A 27,097-nucleotide genomic window follows, 5' to 3' on the forward strand; every position below is an offset into this window, starting at 1 on the left:
CACGTTTAAAATGCATTTTATTATCGTTTCCAGTCAGTTTACTAAAGACACTAAATATGAGAGATGAGTGCTTAGAAGCAGGGGTGTCCGGACCCCCAACCTTTGGCCAGGTCCTATGGAGAGGGGCACACAACCCCTGGGAGCCGGCTTCTCAGAGAAGGGAGCCAGCTTTGGTCTACACTATGCAGATTTGTAATGTGCCCTTTATGGTCTCCACAGCAGCTACACTCTGCATCTGAGGGTGGAGAAGAAGCCACATTCCAACCCAACCCCCTGAGGGGCTCTTAGAGGGGATTATCAGGGCCAGAATTCCCCTGGAAGGTGCTCCTACTCCTCCTATCCCCCACCCCTCTCCTTTCTCAGGGGCCAGGCCTGGGAAAAGGAGTCCGTTTCCAGAAACATGGCACCAATGAGATGAATGATGGTGATGGGGGCCTGGGAAATTAAGAAACTGCAGGAAGACAGAAAGGGAGGTGGCCTGGTGAAAGGGAGATGTCCAGAAACCATGTTGCTGAAACCACGACTGAATGCGACAATCCCACCTTGGTTCTTGGGATTCCCCCTCTCCCATCCTGTACAGAGAAAGGACTACACAGCAACAGGCAGAGAATGAGGTGACAGAGTAATGGCTAGTTAAGTACAGAAGTCATTTCTGATGAACCATAGTGTCATACTGGTATGGTGATACCCCAACCCTACCAACCCTTCCCCAATCAGTCAAAGATCAGTCAAAGGAGATGAGCTGTGCCTCGCCACTTCCTGGGGCCGGCTGACCCTGTGCTGGGGGCTGCTGAGGCACGGGCGGTGGTGGCGGCTGCATCGGGCCTCCTGGAGGTGCCAACTAGAGGGAAGAAAAGCAGACTTTGATAGTAAGATAGTAAGGCTGTTATCTGACAAAGCAGATTTTGGTCAGTCCTCTTTTTTTTTTTTTTTTTTGGTGAGGCAATTGGGGTTAAGTGACTTGCCCAGGGTCACACAGCTAGTAAGTATTAAGTGTCTGAGGCCAGATATGAACTCAGGTCCTCCTGACTCCAGGGCTGGTGCTCTATCCACTGCGCCACCTAGCTGCCCCTGGTCAGTCCTCTTTTGCCCACTAGGATATAGCTTCATAAACTTTGGGGGTCCAGGACATTTCCTTGTCTGGTGAAGGACCAGCCCAAACCCTACTGCTGACAGATTTCCAAGGAGACTGGCTTTGTTATCATTTGATAGCCTGAATATTCTTCTTGACTTGGACCCAAAGTCCAAGGAGGTATTGAGGTCATTCTTTTTTTTTTTTTTGGTGAGGCAATTGGGGTTAAGTGACTTGCCCAGGGTCATACAGCTAGTAAGTGTCAAGTGTCTGAGGCCAAATTTGAACTCAGGTCCTCCTGAATCCAAGGACACTGCGCCACCCAGCTGCCCCTGAGGTCATTCTTAGGACAGTGTTTTTCAAGGTTATGAAGCCAGTCAAACAACAATGGAGCAGATGTGTGGAAAAACCTCACCTGCTGGTACATGGGCTGCTGTCCCGAGAGGTAGGGTTGCTGGGGTGGCATTGCTGGATCCTGGCCAGGGAGGGTAGTCATAAGATTCTAGAGAGATGAACAAAGGAAATACTGAGTGATATGGAAGCACCTTACCCCAATACCTTACCAAGGCCCATGGGACTAGAAGGGCTTTAAGGACGGGCCCAGGGGAAATGGGTTGTAGCTTTGTCAGCTGAGCACTAGCCCAGCTTTGTTCGAAGAGGCTCTTCAAGATTAATTTGTTGGTGAGCTTCCATAGCCTGAGACCAGTTCATATTTTTCTTGGAAGCTTTGACTTTGTTATTATGTTCTTGTGAGGGTGTATTCTGGTCTATTGTCCGCTGTCTTTTTTGCCTACTCATCTCAGCCTGGAAGCAAATGTCTGATTGAACTCTGATTCTCTATGGTTGGAAGCTTGGCGTGCCTGCGCCCTCCCCTCACTGGGCCGCCACCACTCAATTCAGCCCATTGGTTCAGAATCAGGGCGCTTCACCCCAACTCCGGCAGAGACTGCAGCCACTTCACCCCAGGCAACCACCGAACCTCCTCACTGGTCCGCGATTCAAGCCTCAGAACTCAAGATGAATTTTTTGACCAGCACACCTCTCAAAGATGTCTACAAAGTGTTCTGAACTATCTCAGTGGAGGGAGAACAGCTATATTAATGAAGTAAGATGCTTGAAGTTTTGGAGTATCTGATTAGGCAGAATCAAAAGTATGAAGGGGAAAATGTTAGATGGTAGGAAAAAGATCAGATGGAAAAAGGTGTTCCAACCTTTGCTTAGCTCACCTCACACATTTCTTTTTTCTTTTGGTGAGGCAATTGGGGTTAAGTGACTTGCCCAGGGTCACACAGCTAGTAAGTGTCAAGGGTCGGAGGCCGGATTTGAACTCAGGTCCTCCTGAATCCAGGGCCGGTGCTCTATCCACTGCACCACCTAGCTGCCCCTCAGCACATTTCTACAAGAAATGAGGCCCTTGAAGCACAGAGGCACAAACATCCCTCAGTCACTGAAGCCATCCCCCCCCTTCCTAGTTCCTGAAAGTGTTTTCTGCCTATTTGAGTCCTCAGCTCTCCTGGATTTTGTGGAGTCCCCCTTCCTAAACTATAAACCATGACCTCTAGACTTAGTGAACCTCTTCTCACCTGCATGCTGTATGGCTGATATCCCATGGAGACGGACTGGTTCCCCATATAGCCCATTGTGCTGGACTGTGGAGTCTGAGAAATGGGTGGGAGGCTCTGTGGGGCCTGAGAGGCAACATTCTGCAAAGAGAAGGTAAAGTGAGGCAAGGTTCCCAGTCATCAATCTCTGTGTGTGAGACAGTTACCCTGACTCTTCTGATTGCTTGACAGTCAGTCACCTTCTACCTGCTTACCTGATAGCCTTGTGTCGGGGTTGGCTGGTAGGAAGAATAGGCTGGATTTGTGGTGGGCACTGGCTGCCCCTGCTGAGTTGCCTGACCACCACCTGCCCCTGTTTGGTACATGTAGGCGCTCACCATATTAGGATCTGTGGCAGGGAGAAAATGGAGGATTTCCAAGTTCAGCTTTCCTGTTATGGATCATTAGCCCAATGACCCTGTGACGCCCATATTCTTTTACCTGTTCCAGCCACTGGCATGCTAGGGTAGGGTCCACTGCCTGCCTGTGCTGGCTGGTTCATGTATACTGTGTGCATAGGGGAGCCCTCCACTGAGCCTGCTGGGCTAAAGGTACCAGGGAAATTTGTGGGGCCAGAGGGCTGGTACATCACCCCACCTGCTGGGGGCATGGCCTGTAGCTGGTAAAAAGAAAAACCAGAGGTTACTGGAGATAAGAGGGTTAGCAAAAAATGTCTGAGTGGAGACAGGATGAGCAGACAAACGGATACCTGGGCATAAGGCAAGGAGAACGCTGGCATCTGTGCTCGCATCTGAATCGTCTGCTTCTGCTGTTCCAGGCGCATCTGGCGCTCCTTTTCCTGCTCCTGTAGGCGCTGAATGGCCAACTGCCTTTGCATCTCCAGGTACTCCTGGAGGGGAAGGGCAGGATTGACAAGACACCCTATCATACCTTCCCCAGGAATGAGGAGTCAGCACAAACACTGATGACCTATAGGGAACTACTAATGGAAAGAACACTTGGAACCAGAAGGCTCAGGTTTGAGTTTTTTGTTTTGGTGAGGCAATTGGGGTTAAGTGACTTGCCCAGGGTCACACAGCTAGTAAGTGTTAAGTGTCTGAGGCCAGATTTGAACTCAGGTCCTCCTGAATCCAGGGCCGGTGCTCTATCCACTGCGCCACCTAGCTGCCCCCCTCCCCTTTTTTTTAGGTTTGAGTTTTGACTCAGACAACTCATAGGCTGTGAAACCTTAGATAAGTCACTTTATTATCTCTCAGCTTTATTTTCTTCATTGATAAAATGGGGAAAATACTTAGAATAGCCACCTTACATGGTCTTTTTGAGGAAAGTACCTGGTAAACCTGCAAGGGTTGTATGAGTGCAAACTGTGACTCCCTAGCAACACAAGAGGGCACCTTGAATCGTGGGATCCAGACGCTGAAAGAGACCCAAGGCCTTTGACTTAAAGCCTGACTAGAGCTGAATGTCTATTGGAAGATGCCCTCTGCAACATTCAGGTCATACAGCAGATCTACTATGGTATAGGGGGAGTTCATCAAATTTCTGCTGGGCTGCCTTTCCTAAGGGAGCTCATCCTGCTTCTGCATACAAAGGCCTCACTGCTCATGAGCCCTCAGGGCAAAGCAGAACAGAGCCACTGCCTCTTCTCCATGGTAACTAAACACGTGAAGCGCTCTCACATCCATCTGTCAATCATTAGTAAGCTGTCTTTTCTTTAAGCTAAACACACCCAGTTTTTAGAAGGGACAGGCCCTCACCACCTATACACTCCTACTAGGGAAAGAGGCCTTGCTCACCTGTTTCTTCTGCCTCATGATTTCCAGTTTCTGGGCCAGCTGGATCTGGCGCTGACGTTCTGCCTCTTCAGCTGCCCGGCGTAGTTTCTCCCTGTGCTCCTCTCGGAGGGCATTGAGTGCTCCCCGGGCATCTCGGATTTGGGCCAGCTTATCCTGGAGTCCCTCATAATAGACTGTAGGGGGAGGGGCAAAAAAATGAACTCTCCTCCATGTGAATGCCCCCCACACCACTGTGGCTCAATCCTTCAGGGTGCTGTTGGGTCATCCACCCTGCACATACTGGAATAGTTCCCATCCCCAGCGATGCTAAGTGGATCCTTCCCTAAGCAGACATAGGTCTGGACTGCCTTCCTCTATACTGTCACTAAGGTCACAGTTGGAGGAAAAGAAGGGCACAGCCAACACCTGGCGGGCACTGCTTCTCTCCACAAAGTACAAGCTGACCTTGCAGGTCATTGGCCAACACGCTCTGTGGTGCTGAACCCTTGCGTGAAGTCTCTGCTGAAGAGGCAGCATCCAACACTGGGGGTTCCAAAAGTCTCAGTGCGGTTTCAAGCTGTGAGAGTGTCTAACAGGCTCTAATGATCCTCACAGTGCACAGGAGCACACTTCCAAGAGGCAATAAGCTCCCAGTCACAGGGATTGTGTCTTTGGCCCCTTTGTAAGCAGCACAGTACCTAGCAGAATAGCCATGGTCTAGTGTGCGCAGGTAGTAATAAATAAGAATAACTAGGGGCTTTAGGTGATAGTAGATAGTTGGGTATTGTTGAAATGGGGCTCAAGAGACCAGAAATCACGTACGCCTTCGTTCATCCAGCTGGTTGAGCAGCTCCAGCAGCTGAGGGTGCATGTTATTAATAGACTGGAAGAGGGAGAGCACGGCCGAGTCATTGGTGATGCTCCGTCCCCTCATATGGTTGCTCTTCATGCGGTTGACAAAGGTGGTGACGGCATTCTGGAGGGCCTTCAGGAACTGCTCGTGGTTCTCCTCAGACTCCCCATTCTGGTACTGCTGCTGGAGACAAAGTGGAGGAGATTGCCAAGTACCACTTACAGCCTCCTAAGCTAAGACTTAAGTCACAGACCTCCAGGGCAGGGGGCCATTCTACCTAATAGGCCTTCAGAGCACTGGAATACTAAAGAGAAGTTCATTCCTCTTAAGGTTTTGTGATAGATCTTTTCTTCTCCCCACTGTGGGAGGGAGAAGGCCTCTTTTACCTCTACAAGGCCCTAGTTCTTGTTCTGTTGTCTAACAAACCCAGAATGCCAGGGGATAACTATCCTGAGACTGATATTCCACTTCCCTTGGGATGGCTCCAGACACAATCTGGACACTGGGCCTCATCCCAGGGTAGGCTCAAGCTAATGCTAGGGCCTCAAGTCCACAAGTGACATTCCAGATCCATCCACTCTAACCATCAGCTCACCTTTCATACCAGACCCACCACCCTCAGGTCCTCAGGGTTAAGGTTTCTTAGAAATGTAAAGTCACTAGGTGATTCCATCTCTTAGAGCTGGAATAACTCAGTCCTGATCAGGAGGCATTCCCCTCAAATGTGACACTTCCCTCTTGCTTGTTAGCTTTGGGGCCATTTTCCAGGGTGCCTGAGACTGGACTGACCAGCCCCTTGAGGATTGCTTGCTGAGATGAACAACATTATTAAGCCTATGGACTGGGCCAAGCAACAGCTTACCTCACTAAAGGGGCCACCGGAGGGAGTTATGGGCTGAGAGTCTGTTTCCAGGAGGTGAGTCTGGAAGAGACCAGAGGTTCAGTAGGGGCCTGTCACCTTAAATCTTTTCCCCAGAGCCTCCCCCCAAGGGCAGGACACATGGACAAGTTGTAGGGGCCACTCTGCTACCTCTAGCATGTTTACTGGGGTAGTATGTCCCTCTGCAGGCTGGGGAGCAGAGTCAGTCAGAGGAGCAGGGGCTGACGGCGTGGGACTCTTTTGAACTTCCTCTTGCTTTTTCTCCCAGTAGTTCCGATTGAGGTACCGAGCCAGCTGCAAGGAACAGGAGGAAAAAGTCACTTCTGTGGGCCAGAGAAAAGGAGAGGAGAAAGTACAGAACAAGTAGTTGTGCCCCTACCTCAGGGTCAATATCCTCAGCCAAGGGTGCGGATGAGTTCTGGGGATAAAATGAGGATATTTTGAGACAGAGTCACTCCCTACAAAGAAAACGAGCACCCCGTCCTAATTAAACACCCACAGTGGAAGAAGACTGAGAACAGAGGGGACACAGAGGGCAAGCCCAGGGCTTAGCATACACTACTCCTCCTGCTCCCTTATTTACCCCCACAGATCCCTGGGGAGCATTCTTACAAGGTGACAGATTCAAACAGTGAATTACAGATTATTTAGCTAGCGCACAGCTCTGACCTCACTCCTTTGCTCAAAAACCTCCAAGGGCTGACACTGAGTAAAGCCCAACCCCCCATTATTCAGTATTCAAAGTTCACAGCTCCCAACTTTTCTCCATCTCAGTCTCTTCTCCAACTAGGTTCCTTCAAGCACTCTATTTTACAGTCAATGGAACTACTTTTCATCCCCTAAACAGACACTACACTTTCCCATCCCGCCACCTGCATATGTTCATGACATTCCTGTTCCTAGAATACCCTCTTGACCCTCTTGCCAGAATCCACATATCCTTCAAGATCCAGCTAAAATATATTCTTCATGAATATTTCTTGGACTCTGTTCCTCACTTGCCCCAGTTAGAAGCGATGTTTTCTTCCTTTTCGTTCCTACCCTATCTTATGGTATTTTACCTGACTTGTATTTTTTGTGTGGACTTCTTATGTCTTCTACTAAACTGTGGAAAACAAGCGTAGGAACCATGGCTTATTCATCTTTGCATCTACCCATGAATCCTAGCACAATATCCTTCATATCATGGTGCACTAAATCTCCTATGAATGACAAAAAAGAGCCATCAGGTTCAGTAAGGATGAGAGCCTGGACACCCTGGAGGCTTTAAAATGACTGAGTTCATTTTGTCAAGTACTAAAATGATTGTCCTTTTGGAGACCGTTCTTTAAGGAAGACAGCAACTTCATCTTGAAAATGTAAATAAGATATACTACCCTCCTGACCCTGAAGAAAAAGTTTCCAGGGGGTCTGGTTGTAGTAGAATTATGCAAAGGGGACCTTACCACAGGAGAAGAATACAAGGTGCTAGCAGGGGGTGCAGATGAAGTTACAGGTGTGGGCTCTGCCTTTGGATACATGGTATATGTTGTCTTTTGCCTCTGAAATAAAATGGAAAGCATGGTTTTTCAAAGTAAATAGGAAACATAACACAAGTGGTCAGTACCTTCTTTCGACCTAACACTTCTGATCAAGAGAAACCTTGGCCCCTTAACTTCACGCTGACGTATCAAATGAAAACCTGAGGACTTTATAAAGTCGGGGCTGGATTAACAATGCCTCCTCTTTCCTATGTCAAAGCAGGGTCCTGAATCTAGGGGGCCCCCTGCCGGCCCACTCACCATCCTCTCCTTTTCCTCTGCCTCTGACTGGGACAGGGCGATGGCCAGCTGCAGCTCTTCTTCCTCTTGCAGAGCTGTCTCATCCCTCTTGGGAGGCAACTAAGCACACAGAGAACTAGGTAAGAGGCTAATAATGTCCAGGGAACACAAACCATACAAGACCCCTGGGAACGTGGAGGGAGGGACAGGGGAGAAGGGAAGAGGGAACTCTGTTGCTTCCCAAGTTCAGGTTATGGGGAGAGGCTACTACTAGGGAACCCTTGTACCTGAGACTGTTGGGACAGAGGGCTGGTCAGGTACTCTGGAGGAAGCTCTGTGGTGGAGCTAGCTTTACCTTCAGCCTTCCTAAGTAGAAAATAACATGAAATGTTATTGAGGACTAAAAATCATAGATGACACTCTTCAAAATAGCAATTCCCTAACTTTTAACATGGGGTCACCCCTAAAACCAAATCCCCAACAATGTATTTCCTAGGGGCTTTCCAGTTATATTACATAAGATTAGAAAGGAGTGAAACAGACTCCACAAGACACAATTGGTCTTGTTATTTGATAATCATAGAGAAATAATTAGAAAAATAGCACTTCTTTGTATTGCATACCTTACACTTGTATAGCAGTTTATCTCTGTTCACATGCTTTTATATGCATTTTTATCTTATTTGTTGACAACAACCCTATAAGGCACAGAGAACAAGTATTCTCAAATCTAAAACTCAAAAAGAATAAGAGATTTGCTGCCACTATGTGGCAGTAAACTTTTAAAAGTACCTTTATTTTCATTGCTTTTAACAATTTGGGGTAACAGTACCAGATTTCAAACTATGAAACAGTAATCATTAAAACAATTTGGTTCTGGTTTAAAAAAAAAAGTAAAAAAGACAAAGTCAGTTAAAGAGCTAAGATACATAAAATAACAAAGCAAATAAACACAGTAGCCTAGTGTTCAATAAACCTGAGATCTAAATTACTGAGGAAAGGACTCATTACTTGACAAAAACTGCTGTTAAAACAGGATGACAGCCTGGCAGAAATGAAGATAAGCTCCAAATGGATACGTGACTTAAATTAGAGGAAGGAGGAGGAAATAACCTTTCAGATCCATTGGTCAGGGAATAGTTCATGAATAAACAAGTAATAGTGAGTATAACACAAGTTAAATGGCAAATGTTGATTATATAAAATTGAAAAATAGAAAAAATTAGAAGCTAAAGAGATAACTATGAAAAATCTTTTCAAAAGAAATGTTTGATAAGGATCTCATTTCCAAGATATATAAGGACCTGATTCAACTTTATCAGATTAAGAACTACTCCCCAAAAGAAAAATGGTCAATATGAATAGGCAATTTGCTAAGAAAGAAATGAAGGCTATCAATAATTATATGAAAAAATTAGAGAAATGCAAATTTAAGCACCTTTGTGTTTCCAAGGACAAACGCTGGCGGGCCATGAAAACACAACTATATGATGCTGCTGCTAGTGGAGGTGTGAATTAATTGATCCAGCCATTCTGGAAAGCAATTCTGAACTATGCCCACAAAATTACCACAAAGTGTTGACCTCTTTTTTTGGTGGTGGGGGGGGCAATAAGGATTAAGTGACTTGCCCAGGGTTACACAGCTAGTAAGTGTCTGAGGCTGAATTTGAACTCAGGTCCTCCTGAATGCAGGGCCAGTGAGTTATCCACTGTGCTACCTAGCTGTCTGCTGACCTGTTCTTCGACCCAACTATACCACTAGGCCTATATCTTCAAAGAAATCAAAGAAAGAAAGCAAGCATCTTAAGAAAAACATCTACAGTACCTCCTGTGGTCAGCAAAAAAATTGAAACTAAAGAGGCTGTCCTATTGGGAGGAACAAGTTGTATATGAAGGAATAACTAGAACAATACCACTATCTTATATTGTGTAGCTTACACATGTATAGCATTTTACTCTTGTTCCTAAATAAACTCTGGTATGTGAAGGGAATGATTATTGTGCCATCAGAAATGATGAAATGTAAAAAAGGGAAAAGGACCCACATGTACAAAAATATTTACAGCTGCTCTTTTTGTGGTGGCAAGGAATTGGAAAATGAGGGGATGTCCATCAATTGTCTGAATAAGTCATGGTATAGGAATGTAATGGAATTCTATTGTGCTGTAAGAAATAATGAGCAGGTGGAGTTCAGAGAAACCTGGAAGGATTTGCATGAACTGATGATGAGTGAGATGAGCAGAACCAGAAGAACATTATATACAGTATCATCAACATTATGTGTTGATCAACTGTGATAGACTAGATTCTTCTCACCAATCCTACAGAACAAGAAAGTTCCAAAGGACTCATGATGGAAAAGACTCTCCAAATCCAGGGGAAAAAAAAAAAGGAACTGTGGAATATGGATGCTGATTGGACCATACTATTTCTTTTGGTTTTGGTGCTGTTGGTTTTCTGATCTGAGGTTTTTCCTTTGTGCTCTGATTCTCCTCGTATAACATGACAAATGCAGAAATATGTTTAATGTTATTATGTACATATAACCTATATCAGATTGCCTGCTGTCTAGGGGAGGGGGGAGGGAGAAAAATTTGAAATTGGAAATCTTATATAAACAAATGTTGAAAACTATTTCCAACAAAAAACAAAACAAAAAAACTATTTCTACATGTAACTGGAAAATAATAAAATACTTTTATTTAAAAAAAAGAAATGATGAAATGAACATTCTCAGAAAGAACTGGGGAGATCTTTATGAACTGATGCAGAGTGAACTTTATTAGAAGAATAATTTATACAATTAGAACAAATCCAACAAAGCTAAGACTGGAAGGGAAATAGTTAACTGGAGAAAAATCTCTACAAGCAAATCTCTTTGAAAAAGGTCTCATTTTCAGGATATATTAGGAAATGAATTAAATTAAGAGTCATTCAAAGACTTGGAAATCGAGGGGATGTCCATCAAACTGGGGAATGGCTGAACAAGCTGTGGTATATGATTGCGATGATGTGCTATTGTGCTATAAGAAATGACGAGGGGGGTGGAGTTTCAGTAAAACCTGGGAAGATTTAGGTGAACTGATGCAGAGTGAAATGAACAGAAGCAGAAGAACTTGTATATGGTGACAGCAATATTGCAAAAATGAACAACTGTGAAAGACTTAGCTACTCTGATCAAGACAATGATCCAAGACAATTCCAAAGGACCCATGATAAAAATAAAAATGCTATCCACTTCCATAGAGAACTGATGAACTGAGGAGTGCAGTCAATGCCCCAAAACAGACAATTTTCAAAGACTTAAGAATGTTCCTCGAGGGGCACAGTAGGTAGAGCACTGGCCCTGGATTCAGGAGGACCTGAGTTCAAATCTGGCCTCAGACACTTGACACTTACTAGCTGTGTGACCCTGGGCAAGTCACTTAACCCCAACTGCCTCACCAAAAAAAGAAAAGAAAAAAAAAAAGTTCATCGCCTAATGATCAATCATAATTCCAGTCAAATTGATAAAGAATGCCTCTCACCTAATGTCAGAAATGATGGACTAATATACAGAATAAGAAATGCATTTTTGTGCTTGAAATCACTATTGATTAGAGAAATGCAAATAAAAAAACTCTGAGATACCAACTCACACCTAGCAAATTGGCCAATATGACAGAAAAAGAAAATGATAAATGTTGGAGAAGATGCAGGAAAACTGGAACACTAATGCACTGTTGGTGGAGTTGTGAACTGATCCAACCATTTTGGAGAACAATTTGGAATTATGCCCCAAAGGTTAAAAAACTGTGCATACTCTTTGATCCAGCAATACTACTACTAGGTCTATATCACAAAGAAATCTTAAAAATGGAAAAAGACCCAGATGTACAAAAATATTTATAGTAGCTCTTTTTGTGAAGGAAAAGATTGGGAAATTGAAGGGATGCCCATCAATTGGGGAATGGCTGAACAATTTGTGGTATGTGAATGTAATGGAATACTATTGTGCTTTAAGAAACGATGAGCAGAAAAACCTGGAAAGGAGCAGCTAGGTGGAACAGTGGATAATGCACTGGCCCTGGATTCAGGACAACCTGAGTTCAAATCCAGCCTCAGACACTTGACACTTACTAGCTGTGTGACCCTACGCAAGTCACTTAACCCTCAATGCCCCACAAAAAAAGAAAAAAAGAAAAAAGAAAAACCTGGAAATATTTACATGAACTGATGCTGAGTGAAGTGACCAGAACCAGGAGAACATTGTACACAATAACAGCAACACTGTGCAATGATGAACCAAGAAGGACATAGCTCTTCTCAGCCATGCAAAGATCCAAAATAATTCCAAAAGACTCATGATGGAAAATGTTCTCCACATCCAGGAAAAGAACTATGGAAGAGTCTGAATGCAGATTGAAGCATACTGTTTTCACTTTTTTGTTGTTTTTTTTCTTGTGGTTTTTCCCTTTCGTTTTGATTCTTCTCTCACAACATGACTAATGTGGAAATGTTTAACATGATTGTAATGTATAACCTATCTATATCAGATTGCTTGCTGGCTTCGAGAGGGGGAAGGAAAGGAAAAGAGGGAGAAAAATGTAGAACTCAAAATCTTACAAAAATGATTGTTGAAAACTATCTTTACATGTAATTGGAAAAAATAAAATAAAATGCTGTTAACATTTTTTCTTAATAATAATAAAAAGAAACAACGAGCAGGCAGATTTCAGAAAAACCTGGAAAGATCTGCATGAACTGATGCTGAGTGAAGTAAACGGAATCAGGAGAACACTGTACAGTAACAGCAACATTGTTCTATGATCAACTATGATAGACTTAGCTCTTCTCAGTGATACAATGATCCAAGACAATTCCAAAAGACTCATGATGGAAAAATGCTATCCACATCTAGAGAAAGAACTATGGAGTCTGAATGCAGGTCAAAGCATACTATTTTCACTTTTTTCTCATGATTATCCCTTTTTGTTCTGATTCTTCTCTCACAACATGACTAATGTGGAAATTTATTTAACATGATTATACATGTATGACCTGTATCAGATTGCTTGCTGTCTATGGGAGTGTAGGGAGAGAGGGAGAAAAATTTGGAACTCAAAATTTTATAAAAATGAATGTTGAAAACTATCTTTACATGTAACTGGATCCCCCAAAAATACTATTGTTAAAAAAAAATTTTTAAAGGAAGAAACAATACATCTTTGTGACCAATGTGGGAATTTGTTTTGCCAAATTAGACAGATGCGTATTGAAGGATTTATTTTTTTTCTTTTTAAAAAAGTTTGCTCAGGTGGGGGTGGGGATGTTGGTAGCATTAGGAGGGACAGAGTAATAATTTTTTAAAACACCTGTTAGAGAATTAAAAAACAATTTGGGGTGAAGGATCATAAGATCCAGACCTTAGAGATGAAGTTCAACCCTCTCAATTTGCATTTGGGTAGTTGATATATAGATTGTTGATGAGGAAACAGGCAGAGGTAATGTGTCTCAGGACATACTAACAGCACTCGTAATCATCAGAGTTGATCATTAAATTCCCCATGGAACCCTGCACAGCCACTAAGATTTCCCTCAATTCATCAGCATCACCGGTTAGGGGCAGAATTGGAACAAAATTTCAGGTCTCCTAATTTGCAGTCTAGTGCTATTTCTACTCTACCACACTTCCTTCATCTAAGTCTTCTGATTTGCACCCCAGGGCTCTTTCTGAGACTGTAACATTGCTGAAGGAGGACAGAAGCCCTCTAGGTATGCTACACAAAGACAGTCTGCAAGTCTAAGCTACATCCAGCCAAACAGATCTAGAGGGATAAAATCAAGCCAATGTCTGGTAAACAGTGACTTAAGAATTGGAATTCTGCTCCAGAGAGTCTTCCCCACCATACACCTCATGTTTCACAACTACAGTAAAAACAGCCAATCTCTTCTTGAATTATGGGGAGTTCCTAGGAGCCAGAATGAAAACATCTTCCTTGGGCAAGTAGCAATCTCTCTGTTCTTAGTTTCCTCACCTTATAAAAAAAATAAGTAGATTGGATTATAACTAGATAATGCCTAAGGTGTATTCCAATGCTAATATTCTATGATTTAGTCATGTAGGAAAGCCAAGTTCCAGGCAAACACCAACTCTCAAAGGCAGAGCTATTACAATTTACCGACGGAAGGCATCCATAAAAAGACAACACATGGGAACATGGGAGACTCACTTGTTCAGCAGTTCATAGCAGGGTTCACACACACGTACTTCTTTCTCAATGCCAAATTTGGGAATGGTAGAACACTTAGAGGAACATTTCCCACAAAAGATTTGTCCACATGCCCGACAGTGATGCTGCAAATAAGAGGTGAGGAGGATATCAGACATGTTTTACTCCCCATCTTCCCCAACACAAAAACACAAATTGGCTATCTCCCTCAGCTGAGAACATACTTACTTTACGTGTCATCACCCCAAATTGCACTCTGCATCTGTGACATTCTTCAGCATCAACCCAATCTGGAGCCTGGGAAAGAAGACAGAACCAGATATTCCATGGGTGACAAAGGTAGACGGCCCCATCCCTCTTCCTGCTCTGCCAAATTCAGCACCCAGTGCTGAAATAACAGTACTGGGTGAAAACTCTCAAATCCCAGTAAAGGTAAGAAAGAATGCATGGAAAATTCAAGATGTAGGAAGAAGAGGCAGTTAAATGAGCAAAGTTGACTCCTGTCAACTCAAACCAGCAGCCTAGGAAAAAGGTAGAGTCACTGAGGCCTAAAAGATTATGTTTCAGAGGGGGGAAAAAAGGATCCCAAATCCAAGAGATCACTTCTTTTTGCAGGGATTGGAAATTCAAGACACTGTAGGGCTCTGAGTAAATTTTAATTTAGGGTCCAGACCACACTACCACTAGCCACAATTTCCAAAGATCCATGATTCTGGATGATATCCTATCAACCAAACAGCTACACATTCTACCTATGAGTTAGCCACAGCAATGATTTCTGCATGATTAGAAATTTAAATCTTCAAAGGAAATACCACACACACACAACTGTTAAGAAATACCACCACTACCAGTCTTCAAGTGTCATCACTTCTCTCCTTCTCAATACAGCCCAAGTCCTAGATCTGAGAACTCACCCTTTCTGCAGCAAACATGGCATCACTCTCCTTGAATTCTGGGAAAACGTGACCTGTAGAAATGAGAATTTACATTGTGCACATCAAAAAAAAAAATACCCCAACAATCATTTATGAGGCAAAGGCTAGAATTAAAAGTCCTAGATTTGCCATCTGACCTACTATATTATATGTGACCTCTAGCAAGTCATTTCCCAATCTTGGCCTCCAGCATGATCATAATGAGAGGGTGCTAGTGGTTCTTCCTTCTGTTCCTGCTCTTAGCATACAAAGCATAAGTTTTTCTTAATTAGACCAGGATCACCTACTATCACATTCCAGAAGACATATAAGATATAGATGCCCAAAGAGTCATCTATGGGCACTAATTAGGCTTTTGAAGTTGCCTATTTTTTTAATGATTGGTGCTATAAATAGAGCACTGGGCTTGGAGTCAGGAAGACCTGAGTTCAAATCTAGCCTCATATACTTACTACTCCTATGTGACCCAGGGCAACTTACTTTAAAAAACAAACAAAAAAAACCCCCAAACACCTCTGTTTGTCTAGTTTCTTCAACTGTATGATGGGGGGAAATAATAGTACCTACTTCACCAGGTTGATGTGAGGATCAAATGAGATATTTGTAAAAGCACTTAGCATTGTAAAATGCTTCTACCCTTCCTTCCCCTTATAATAAACTTTTCTTCCTTCTTCCAGGGTCTTACTCCTTTAATTCATCTTGCAAATCACTTACCAGACTATTTTTTCTAACACAAGTGTCATATCAGAACTGCCAGTGACTCAGACTTATAACAGATCCTCAATTACCATTATCATATTTGAACTCCACCTAAATTCAAGGCCTTTCATAAACTGGCTCTCCCTATCTGATTTCCCACTACTCCCTAACATAGATCCTCCTTTACTTTTACTGTGCACCCCTCCCCACAAATATATCATATTAATTCCCAAACTTCCTTCTCCTTCCAGTGGCCTTCACCTAGATTGTACCCCAATCTCTCTGAATCCTCCCAAATTTAAATCCTCTAATCTAAATTTTCACACATCTCCTGCTATAATTTACCTTCCACCTTCATGATCTGGTAGGTGTCCTGCACTACCTTATACTTGGGTTCATTTCGGAATGCATGAGCCCAAGCCTGGATCAGGTAGAGAATTTTGTTACGGACATTTACTTCCACTTGCCTCTGCAGAGAAAAGAGGAGGCAGAGATCAGTAAAACCAACTGGAGATGTAGCATGCCAGGGGAAGAAGTTTCAGGGTAGGAAAGCAAAGCAGATGAGAAATCCACCACTCCAAAGGAATGGGACTTTACAAATGAGGAAAGGGGAAGAGAGATTTCCTACATGTCTAAGAAATTGTGGGATAGATAGTTACCACAGGAAATGTCCAGCTGTTTTAGGCACTTTCCTGAGGGCTTGTCTTATGAATATATAAAAAGGAGGCAAGTAACCAAATCCTACTCAAACAGTAGGACAATTCCCAAATTGCTTCAATTCTTTGGATCTCAGCACTCATAGTCATTAAAGTCAATCATGAAATTTCCTATGGGACCCTGCCCAGCCACTAAGATTTCTCTCAATTCATCAGCATCACCACAGTTTTTCACCACTTCAGTCTTCTAACACACAATTCTCCAACCCAACCAAATTTTCCATCAGTGAAACTCTGACCCTCCAAGGTTGAGCTGCCAGCTACAAGGAGAGAGGAACAACAGACTTCCACATCATGGGGTGCTTAGGAAGCTGGAGAGTGCTTTCTTCTACTTCCCTCTAGTCACAGTCAGTCTTAGACAGAAGTTCTGCCATCATCAGCTGATCTTGGCATCATCAATGCATACCACATGACCAGCTGTTCTGGAAACTCCCTCGGGAAACAGAGCAATTGCCAAGTGCTGAGAGCTCCAATTTCAACCAGGTCACAACACAGCCAACTCTTCAGTCTATATATCATATCTATTAAGGAGATGCCTCTAGCTCTAGATTCTAGAGCACTGAAGAAGCAGAGGAAATGGTTTCAGGGAGCGACTACAAGAAACCTTAACCTGGGCTTCAGTCTCTCTCAAAATCTTATGTCAGGGGGCGGCTAGATGGCACAGTGGATAAAGCACCAGCCCTGGATTCAGGAAGACCTGAGTTCAAATCTGGCCTCAGACACTTGACACTTACTAGCTGTGTGACCCTGGGCAAGTCACTCAACCCTCATTGCCCCGAAAAAAAAAAAATCTTATGTCAGTTAAGAAAACCCTCCACACACAAACTTACTATGTAACATACCAGCTTTTAGTGACAACTCATGATGCAAATGGAATACACAGACACTTAGCTGGAAGAGTCAAGTCAGTAACTCCTTCAGTTCCTAAAGCCAAATCAGAACCTGGTAACAGTAAAAATGCCCAAAACATTATCATTCGAAGCCTGTAATTATAAATGCTCAGGTCTGGGCAACAGGCTTCTAACTTGTCTCCCTGCTTCAAGTCTCTCCACTTTCCTATCCATCCTCTACATAGCTACTAAACTGATAGTCCTAAAATACATATATGACTATGTAATTCTAATGAAAAGTCTTCAGTGTCTTCCCATCACCGCTAGGACAAGGGCTCTTATCCTTTTTTGTGTCATGGACCCCTTATCAGAATGTTCTTAAATGCATAAAATATAGAGGATTACAAAAGAAACTGACTACACTGAAATACAAAGATCGAAATAGTTTAAAAGTTTGTTAAGAACCAGCCTAAGAACTCTTCTACTTTTCCTGTCTTATTTTATATGACTCTGTACTAGTCAAACTGCCCTACCAGCTGTTCTGTGTGCATGCCATCTCCCATCTCTGTGGTTCTGCACAGATGGTCCCCAGCCCTGCAATACACTTCTTCTTCACTAACACTGACAAAAAAAAAAAAACCACCAAAAAACCAAACTTGGCTTCTTCCAAAGGAGAGCTTAAGAACCACTACACCTCCTCCATCCATATGGCCTTTTCTCATATCCAGCTACTAGTAGCCTCTCCCTCCTGGAATTACTTTGAATGGATTCTTTTGTGTACATGTCATTTCTCCCCCAGGGACCATAAGCTCCCTGAAACTGCTATTTTTGTCTTTGTGACCCAAGTGTAAACAAGAGGCACTCACTAAATGTTCATTAAACTTTGAAGCAAGAGTTCAGCAGCCACCAGTTTACATTAGCATGCTTAAAACACTTCTGGGGCCCAGCTCTACGTTGGAGGTTTCTAATCAGCGGAGAAAAGTGAGACATACTGCAAATAGCAAACAGATTACCTAGGTCACTATGTGTGCACAGTATGGACCTGCTACTCACACAACGTCTAGTCCTCTCTCTCTCTCCTTCAACCCAGACAGTAAGTATTACCAGAAGGAGAGCATGTACTACAGAGAACATCTATCAGGTTGGCCTGCTAGAAACAGCCATAAAGACCTTAAAAAAAGGGAACACCCTTCAGGTCTCTCCAACCGGACATCCATTTTACAAAGATTTCTTACCTTGAGCAACTCTTTTAGCTCTTCCATCGTCTGTTTGTTGGCTACCTCATCATGGACTGTCTGACCACAGTTCTTGACAACAGATTCCATAACCTGTCATGGGAAAGAAACCCCAAAGATGGGAAGGAACTATTTTATTAAGACAAAAATTCCTCCCCTGCAGACCCAGTGGCTTGGAAGGTAAACTCCCTTTCTCCTTAGGTCTGCGAGAGGCCAAAATAGTAATTTTATTCCTTTGGATTAGGCAGCCATACAATGTCTACAAGGGTTCCCACTGATTCCCTACAGTACTAACAAGAAAACCCACATGAATCAACTCATAGGTATTTATTACTAGAAGTAGGTCTGTTATTTACAAGTTACATCTGCAGAAAACAAGGCAGGAAAATAATTCCCCCTCCCTGCAGGTCACAAAGTAAGTGGCATTGCTAAAAATTGGAACTCAGGAGTTCTGGTCTGCTCCTCTCAGTGCTCAGAGAAAACTGCTCTCTGCTGGGTGCCTCCCAGAGACAAGGAAGCAGATGAAAAGCTTTCCTCATCTCTGTGCCTTCTAAAAAATAGGGAGAAACCTTGATGTATGTAGCAAAAGCCTAGGTCAGACCTCACTGGGAATATACTCTTTTCTAATTACCTCTAGGGCATAGAGAGCCACGTGCGGATTCTTGTCATTGACTTTTTTCTTGATGGAACTTACTGCATATTTTGCTCTGAAAGGAAAGAGCATTAAGTGAGTAGGACAGGAATGAGAAAAACACATCCTTAGCAACTAAAGAAACTGCAACACAAATCTAGGCACATTTATCCACATGTTTCTTATGAGTGGCAAAGAATTCAGCAACTACAGTTTTTACCAGTATTGATAAAAATCAGAAGAATTAGTTGTAACTGACCCAAGATTTTAATTGTACCAGCACAGCAAAGCATGCAATTATTTTAAAATAAACTGTACTGCATGATTGCACATGCAGAACCTATATCATATTGCTTGTCCTCTTGGAGAGGAGGAAGAAGGATGAAGGAAAAAAATTTTAGAATTCAAAATTTTTCAAAAAATGAATGTTAAAAATTGTCTTTGCATGTAATTGGAAAAAAGTATACTATTAAATTTTTAAAATTGTATTGATATCTTTCATTTCTGGATATAACTGACAACTCCTTGCCCAACTTTAGAACTGGACTTTCCTTTGAAACAAAGAAAAATAGTTAAGCAAAAATAACTAAAACAGGCATTGTATCTGAAAATGTATGTAATATCCTGTCCCTATAGTCCCTTATGAATGTTTCACTATCCATTTTTGGGACCAAAAGTGGTTATTAAAATTAGAAGGAACCCAGATTCCTTTTAGTGATATTTTCTTTTAAGTTACTGTAGTTAGTCAGTCAATAAACATTTATGTTAAGCACTGGGGATACAAAGAGGCAGAAGACAGTTCCTGCCCTCAAGGAGTTTATGCTATAATGGAGAGACAACATATAAACAAATATATACAAAGTGAGCTACCTATAGTATAAATAGGAAATAATTAACAGAAAAGGCACTGGAATTAAGAGGGGGTGGGAAAGTATTCCTATAGAAGATGTGATTTGGGGGCAGCTAGGTGGCGCAGTGGATAAACCACTGGCCCTGGATTCAGGAGGACCTGAGTTCAAACCCGGCCTCAGACACTTGACACTTACTAGCGGTGTGATGCTGGGCAAGTCACTTAATCCTCATTTGCCCCGAAAAATAAATAAATAAATAAAAAAGATGGGATTTTAAGGAAGCTAGGGTTGTCAGTAGGCAGAATTCAGGAAAACATTCCAGGCATAGACGGAGAAAATATCTAGCGCTGACAAAATGTCTTGTTCATGGAACAGCCAGGAGACCAGTGTCATTAAATCGAAGGCTACATGGCAGGATATAAGGGAAAAGTAGGAAGGGGCTAGGTTATGAAGAGCTTTGTATGCCAATCAGAGCATTTTATCTTTGATCCTGGAGCTTACTGAGTATGACCATGACATGATCAGACCTGTGCTCTAGGAAAATCACTTTGGTAGCTGAATGGAAGATGGACCAGAAAGGAGAGAGAGTTGAGGCAAGCAGATCCATTAGCAGGCTATTGTAATAAACCAGGCAAGAGGTGATAAGGACCTACACTAAAGTGGCAACAGAATCAGAGTAGAGGAGTGGGAAATTGAGAAGCTTCTATGAGTGCATGCATGTGTCCGTGTATGCATGCAAGCGTGTGTTAGTGAGGAATCCAGGATAACTTCTAGGCTTCAAGCATGATGGCCTGGAAGGACACTGTTGTCCTCTGCCATCATGGGGAAGGAGGGAGAGAGAGAGAGAGAGAGAGAGTTTAGAGGAAAAGATGAGTTGAGTTTTGGACATGCTGAGCTACTGGATATCCAGTTCCATATGCCTGAAAGGCAACTGGGGAAAGAGGAGGCACCTATTATAGATAATTTTTTTGAGGAGTTAAGCTACAAAGGGCAGGATACAGTGGGGATGAAAAGGTCAAGTGAGTATGGGGGAGACATGGGCACATTTGTAAGCAGTAGGAAATGAACCAGGAGAGAGAGAGAGACATTGAAAATAAGTGAAAGAAGGGACATGACAGAGGAGGTAATTTTTTGGAGAAGATGGAATGGTATCACTTGTATAGGTAGAGGGATTAGCCCTGGCAAGGAGTAGGGCCACTCTATCATATGAGACAGGAGTAAAGGAATAGTGGCAGAAGGTATCTGAGTGATAGATGAGAAAGAGAGAAGAGGGAGTTCATGGAAAATGTTCCCGATTTTTTCTGTAAAATGTGAGGCAAAGTTCTCAGCTGAGACAGTAGGGGGATAAGGAGTCATCGATGGTGTGAGGAAGGATGAAGAAGTTTGGAAGAGCTGCTGCGGAGATCTTGTTGTAGTTAAACATAGTTCTGCTCATTTCACTCTGCTCCAATTCGTAAGTCTCCCTATTCTGCTCTGAATTCCTCATCTTAAAAACGTCATCTAGGGGGTGGCTAGGTGGCGCAGTGGATAAAGCACTGGCCCTGGGCAAGTCACTTAACCCCCATTGCCCCCCTACACACACACAAAAAAAAGTCATCTACATTCACTGCCTCCACTTGTGCTCTTTGTCACACCTCAACCCATTACCCACCTGGTTTCTGCCCTCATCACTGAAATGAAACTATTCTCTCCAAATTTACCAGTGACCTCTTAAGTGTACAATCTAATAGTGTTGACTTGTCTGTTTCATCTGACACTAGGGACCATCTTCTGCTCCTGAATACTCTTTCTTCCCTGGGTTTCCTTTAGTGTTTCTGGATGATTCATCTGTTTCATTCTTCTAAGTGTAGGTATACTGCACTAGGCCATCTTCTTTTTTCTCTGCACTTTTATTTGGTGACTTCATCAGCTCTCAAGGGTTTAATTATCATCTCGATGAAAATGACTCCCAAATTTATACATCTAGTTCCAGTCACTCTCCTGAGTGCAAGTCCCATATCATCAACTGCTTTTTGGACATCCTAAATGGGATGTCTATACGCATCTCCAACTTAGCATATCTGACAAAAAGCCATTCCTCTTCTGAACTTCCTTATTTCTTTTAAGGGCAGTGACCTCCTTCCAGGCTTTCATGTTTGAAATCTCAACTCCTCACTTTCCCTCACCCTAATCACCTATCAAAAATCTTGCTATTTCTACCTTTGTAACACCTCTTGAAACTGTGCCTTGCTCATTACTCATAGTCACCACCTAAATTCAGGCTCTCATCACCTCTTACTTGCAGTATGTGCAAAAGCCCCCTAATTAGTCTCGCAAACCCAAGTCTCTTCCCTACTCCAAAACATTCCCCACAGAGCTACCAAAGTGATTTTTTTTTTTTTTGGCTGGGCAATGAGGGTTAAGTGACTTGCCCAGGGTCACACAGCTAGTAAGTGTCAAGTGTCTGAGGCCAGATTTTAACTCAGGTCCTTCTGAATCCAGGGCTGGTGCTTTATCCACTGCACTACCTAGCTGCCCTGCCAAAGTGATCTTGTGTAAGTATAGGTCTTATCCTGTCTCTACCCTCCTCAAAAATTCCAGTGGCTCCCTATCACCTTTAGGATAAAATATTAACTCTTCAGTTTGGCTTTTAAAGCCTTTCACAAGCTGGCCTGACCTACCTTACCAACTTCATTAACCAGTTTAGCCAAACTAGACTTCTTGCTGTTTTCCACATGACCTTCCGCCTCCCACCCCTGTGATGATGCACTGGCCATTCACCATGCCTGGAATGTACTCTCTCCTCAGATTCACTTGGCAGAAATCCCTTATCTTTTTTAAGACTCAGATCAAGGGCTACCTCTAGAAGGAACCTTTCTCAATTCCCCAACTGCTAGTGCCATTCCTTTCCAAAACTACCTTCGACATTTCTGTTTATACTTCTTTACGTACATGCTGCCCTCCCCTACAATGCGAGCTCCTTCAGGACGGGGGTTGTTTCACTTTTGCCTTGTATACCCAGCACCTAGCACAGTACACACTAAATAAATGTTTGTCATTTTTATTGCATAATATTTCATTATATTCAAATACCATAATTTGTTCCACTATTGTCCAGTGGACAGGCACTCACCTTATATGTGGTTCTGTGCTGTCATAAAAAAAGTGTTGCTCTAAGTATTTTGGAACATATTGGACCTTTTAGTCTTTGACCTTCTTGGGGTATATGTCCAGTAATAGAATTTCTGCATCAATGATATCCTTGATACATTCCAAATTGTTTTACAGAATGGCTGCATTAATTCATTACAGTTCTTCCCACAGTCCTCCAACATGGACCGTTTCCCTTTTCATCTCTGTCAATTTATCAGGTGTGACACAAAACCTCAGAAGCACTTTAATTTGCATTTCTCTATAATGATTTGGAGTACATTTTCATCATAGTTGAGAGCTTGACATTTTTCTTTTGAAAATTGTTTTTTAATTTTATATCCCATCCAGCCAACTACCTAAGCCATCTCACCATCTGCCTGCCACTCCCCTACCTGGACCAACATCCCAACTCTGGACCTAAGACCTGGACTAGGTCATTCAGAATATATAGACCAACACCTGGGGAAGTTAGCCCACTCATTGGAAATTAAGTCGTCTTCTCTACAGGCTGGCCCTATGTAACAGGGCATACTTAAGTTTCATAGCCCATGCAGCTAACTCCCACCAAACTATTTCACCATCTGCCCTACTTCCAACTTTCTACTTCCTCAAAACAACAGTTGTCATCCTCTACAAGAATGTAAGCACCTTGAGGGCAGGGACTTTGTCTCTATTTTAAAATTCCCCCCCCTTTGTCTCTATTAAAAAAAAATTATATCCTCAACCCTTATCATAGTTCTTGGCACAAAGTAAGCACTTAATAAAATGTTGTTTCATTCTTTCATATATTCTGACTACTTAATTGGGGAATGGCTCTTGGTCTTGTGTCAACTGACTAGTGATTAGATATCTGGCTTATCAGTGATATTTCATACAAGCATTTTTTCCCTTTCTTTTTAATCTTATTTTCTCTTTTTATTCTAATAGCCCACAAAAACTCTTGATTTTTTGATTACGGGCAAAATCTCTTTAATTTTATGTAATCAAAATTTTATGTCTTTTATGACCAAAGCCCCTGATTCACATCACTTAAATATATTAGGCAGCGCTTCATAGATAGAGATCTGGATACAGGGTCCTAGACTACAGGTCAATTCAATTTAGTCAGAAGATTACAGAACCTTAGACTGGGAAAAGCAACCTGTGCCAGGCTAGGCTGACACACATCATGTTAAAAAGCAGCACCCTAAAAATGATGGAATTTAGAAAAGAAATAACCATAATAAAAGTAAACATTGCTCACTTACTGAGTATCTCCCTGACGGATCATATCACAGATCTGAAGAATAGACTCCCAATCTGTCTCTAGCAGGAGCTGACTGGTAGCTTTGTCTGCAAGGAAAAAAATGCACCCACTTAATGTATTCACACTAATTTACTGGGACTTAAGCAAGTACCGAATCATTTATCTCAGCAAAAACTAGTTACAAGATCAGAAAATTCACTGACTTATTTTAATAACTTTTAACAATTTCAACACAGGTCTGAATCCTACTACAGTAAGATTAAGTAGTTCTTAAAAAATGGAGAAAGTATTATCCCCATTTCACAGAGAAAAAAATGTACAAAGAACAAAGAAATAAATTTAGTAATCTTAACCCTTTGGGCTATCCACTTATTCTGATGTCTAATTTATTCAATTAGAATATAAGTAGATTTAAGACCATAAGAAATGATATGACAAATTTCTGGTTGTTTAATCTAAAGCAGCCTGTGTGAATGGCATAGACATTAATCTCACATTATGTGATTCATAAGCTAATATTTCTATTCTATTTAAAATATTGGTTCAGGCAGCTAGGTGGCCCAGTGGATGAAGCACCGACCCTGAATTCAGGAGGACCTGTCAAATCCAGTCTCAGACACTTGACACTAGCTGTGTGACCCTGGGCAAATCACTTAATCCTCATCCCCGCCCTCCAAAAAAATTAGTTCGAGGAGAAACAATAATAGCTTGTTGCTTTTGAGAGTATCATTTTCTCTGGGGATACACAAAGTGATATAGTAAACCTTTTTCATTTTCAATATTGATCAGGTAGTTAAAACATAAGGTATGTTTTGAAAGACTGAAAATGTTGATGAAGCAGCTAAGAGGAGAATCACTTTAAATCATTCACTTAACTTGCTAGCTCCTTATATATGTGAGTACTAAAAAAGATGTATAATATCCCCATAAATGGTATGTAAAATAAAAGTCATGTGGCTGTTGGTTAGAAGCAATGAACTCTACCCAAAAAAGACCCCCAATTCTGTCTAAGTAGGATATATCGCATTGTTTTCTATAGTCAAAAGAACACATTTTTTTGAACTGTTATTTTACGCTCAGAGATTATAAAGTCCCACCGCTTCATTTTTACAGATGAGGAAAAGTGAGGCCAGAGAAGTTAAATAACTTGTCCAAGGTCACACAAGTACTATCAGAACTGGGATTTGAACCCAGGTCCTCTAATTCTCCAAATCCATTGTTTTCTACTGTATCACATATGAGCTATTTTCTAAGAAAATACATCCACACACACAAATATACCCATACAACCCGACCATTCTTGCCCCTGAAAACTTCAAGACTGTGTGCTCCAAAGTTATAAAGCAAATGCAAGAGCTGAATTCCTCTTATTCAAAGGGAGGAAATATCTCTTCCCTTCTCCATTTAGGTGAGAAGTCAGGAAGGTTTCCTGGGCGTGCACTCCCAATCTGTTATGCAAAGGTTAGGAAGGGCTCAGACTAAAAAGGTTATTTTGTTTTCCGAAGATGGCGGCACTAGAGAGCCCTGGCAGATCCCAGCAACAAAACTGGTTCCACGGCTTGAGGGAACCAGAACTAAGAATTTCACCAGAATCTAGCTAGACCTCTAGTGCAAACTATACTTTCCTGAGGAATGATATTCTTCATATCTGACTTAGTCACCGACCCTTGTGACGAAGGGCTTCTGACCGGTCCAACCTGTCAGATGCTAGTTCTTTAAGGAAGGGGGCTGTTTTTCCTGAGGGACGTGTGTAAGCTACGGAAGAGTGAGGATGCAGAATCTCTAAAGCATCAATACTACTACTTCCTAAGAAGGGCACTTAATTCTATCCACATTTCCCCAAGTTTCTGGCAATTAATTCTTACAAGACTCCTAAGAATAACTGATGCTTTAAAGCTCCCCATGTAAAACTAAAGGACACGTACAAGCCTTACCAAATTCCAGAGGAAAATTAGGGAAGGGGCTAAAATCCCAACAGAAAACGAGGGGTCGTCGATCCTTCCATGCCAATTCCTAACACTGCCTGGCAGACCTGATGGCGGCGCCCCCCATCCCACCCCTAAACATCTCAGGGACCAGCCCATGGGACAGTGGGAAGAAAGGCGGAGGGTAGAGGTAGGCAGCGGATAGGAGTGTGGGGTGGGGGAGTGGGGTGAGGAATGATAAAGAACAACACTGAAGGCGAGGAGGGGAGACCCCCTCCCCACCAATGCGTGACCCCACCCTCTGGTGTCTCCATCTCCCCCCAGGGGCCTGATTGACTCAGCGCCCCGGGGTCGAAGAACAGCCAGGAAGACGAGCCGGGACAGCAAGGCCCCCTAGACCGTACGAGACAGGCCCGGCCGACCCCAGATCGGCGCTGTAGGTGACGGGGGTGGGGGGAAGCTGTCCGTCTGGGGGCACGTTACCTAGGAGACGCTCGAAGGTGCCGCTACCTCTCCCCATGGCGACCTCAGACCCAACCCCGCAGCCACAGACGCTCTCCCAGCTCGGAGCAGGCGCGCCCCCCGGCTTCCGCTTCCGCCTTCGGCTGTTTCCACAGGAGCGCGCACGTCACGGAGAGAGCGACCGACAGACAGACCGACGGCGACTGGACAGCGGAGAAGGCGCTGGAATCTCAGGAACAGGAGCTTCCGGGGATCGAGGAGCGAACGGAGACGTTCTACCTAAGCGAAACGAAAAACCCTCCGATTGGTCACTCTGCC

General features: G+C 42.9%; 1 protein-coding gene across 4 annotated transcripts; it reads right to left on the reverse strand.

Annotated features, from left to right (window-relative positions):
- Positions 1-27,047, reverse strand: HGS (hepatocyte growth factor-regulated tyrosine kinase substrate). 4 transcript variants are annotated; one of them, XM_043962954.1, is made up of 22 exons: positions 26,801-27,047; positions 24,394-24,478; positions 19,164-19,239; positions 18,533-18,625; positions 16,097-16,220; positions 15,032-15,084; positions 14,343-14,411; positions 14,115-14,239; positions 8,190-8,268; positions 7,924-8,022; positions 7,588-7,683; positions 6,522-6,560; positions 6,293-6,436; positions 6,125-6,184; positions 5,232-5,445; positions 4,431-4,603; positions 3,383-3,523; positions 3,115-3,292; positions 2,889-3,022; positions 2,656-2,775; positions 1,488-1,574; positions 1-841 (listed from the first exon to the last, which is right to left on the reverse strand). In XM_043962954.1, the coding sequence occupies exons 1-22, from the start codon at positions 26,835-26,837 to the stop codon at positions 725-727; spliced, it is 2,343 nt and encodes a 780-aa protein (XP_043818889.1). In that variant the 5' UTR covers positions 26,838-27,047; the 3' UTR covers positions 1-724. The 4 variants fall into 4 exon arrangements, with proteins under 4 accessions (XP_043818889.1, XP_043818890.1, XP_043818892.1 ...); XM_043962955.1 differs by having other exon boundaries at positions 5,232-5,442; positions 26,801-27,046; XM_043962957.1 differs by lacking the exon at positions 6,125-6,184 and having other exon boundaries at positions 5,232-5,442.
- Between the last annotated feature and the right edge of the window lie 50 nt (positions 27,048-27,097).

Source organism: Dromiciops gliroides, chromosome 4 (genome assembly GCF_019393635.1).
Source record: "Dromiciops gliroides isolate mDroGli1 chromosome 4, mDroGli1.pri, whole genome shotgun sequence".
Taxonomy (NCBI): domain Eukaryota; kingdom Metazoa; phylum Chordata; class Mammalia; order Microbiotheria; family Microbiotheriidae; genus Dromiciops; species Dromiciops gliroides.

Coding starts and splice junctions, on each gene's coding strand:
- HGS (XM_043962954.1), bottom strand. CDS start 26,837: ATGGGGAGAGGTAGCGGCACCTTCGAGCGTCTCCTAG. Junction 6,437..6,521: donor CTGAGGATATTGACCCTGAG/GTAGGGGCACAA, acceptor TGTTCCTTGCAG/CTGGCTCGGTACCTCAATCG. Junction 6,185..6,292: donor CCCCAGTAAACATGCTAGAG/GTAGCAGAGTGG, acceptor GGTCTCTTCCAG/ACTCACCTCCTGGAAACAGA.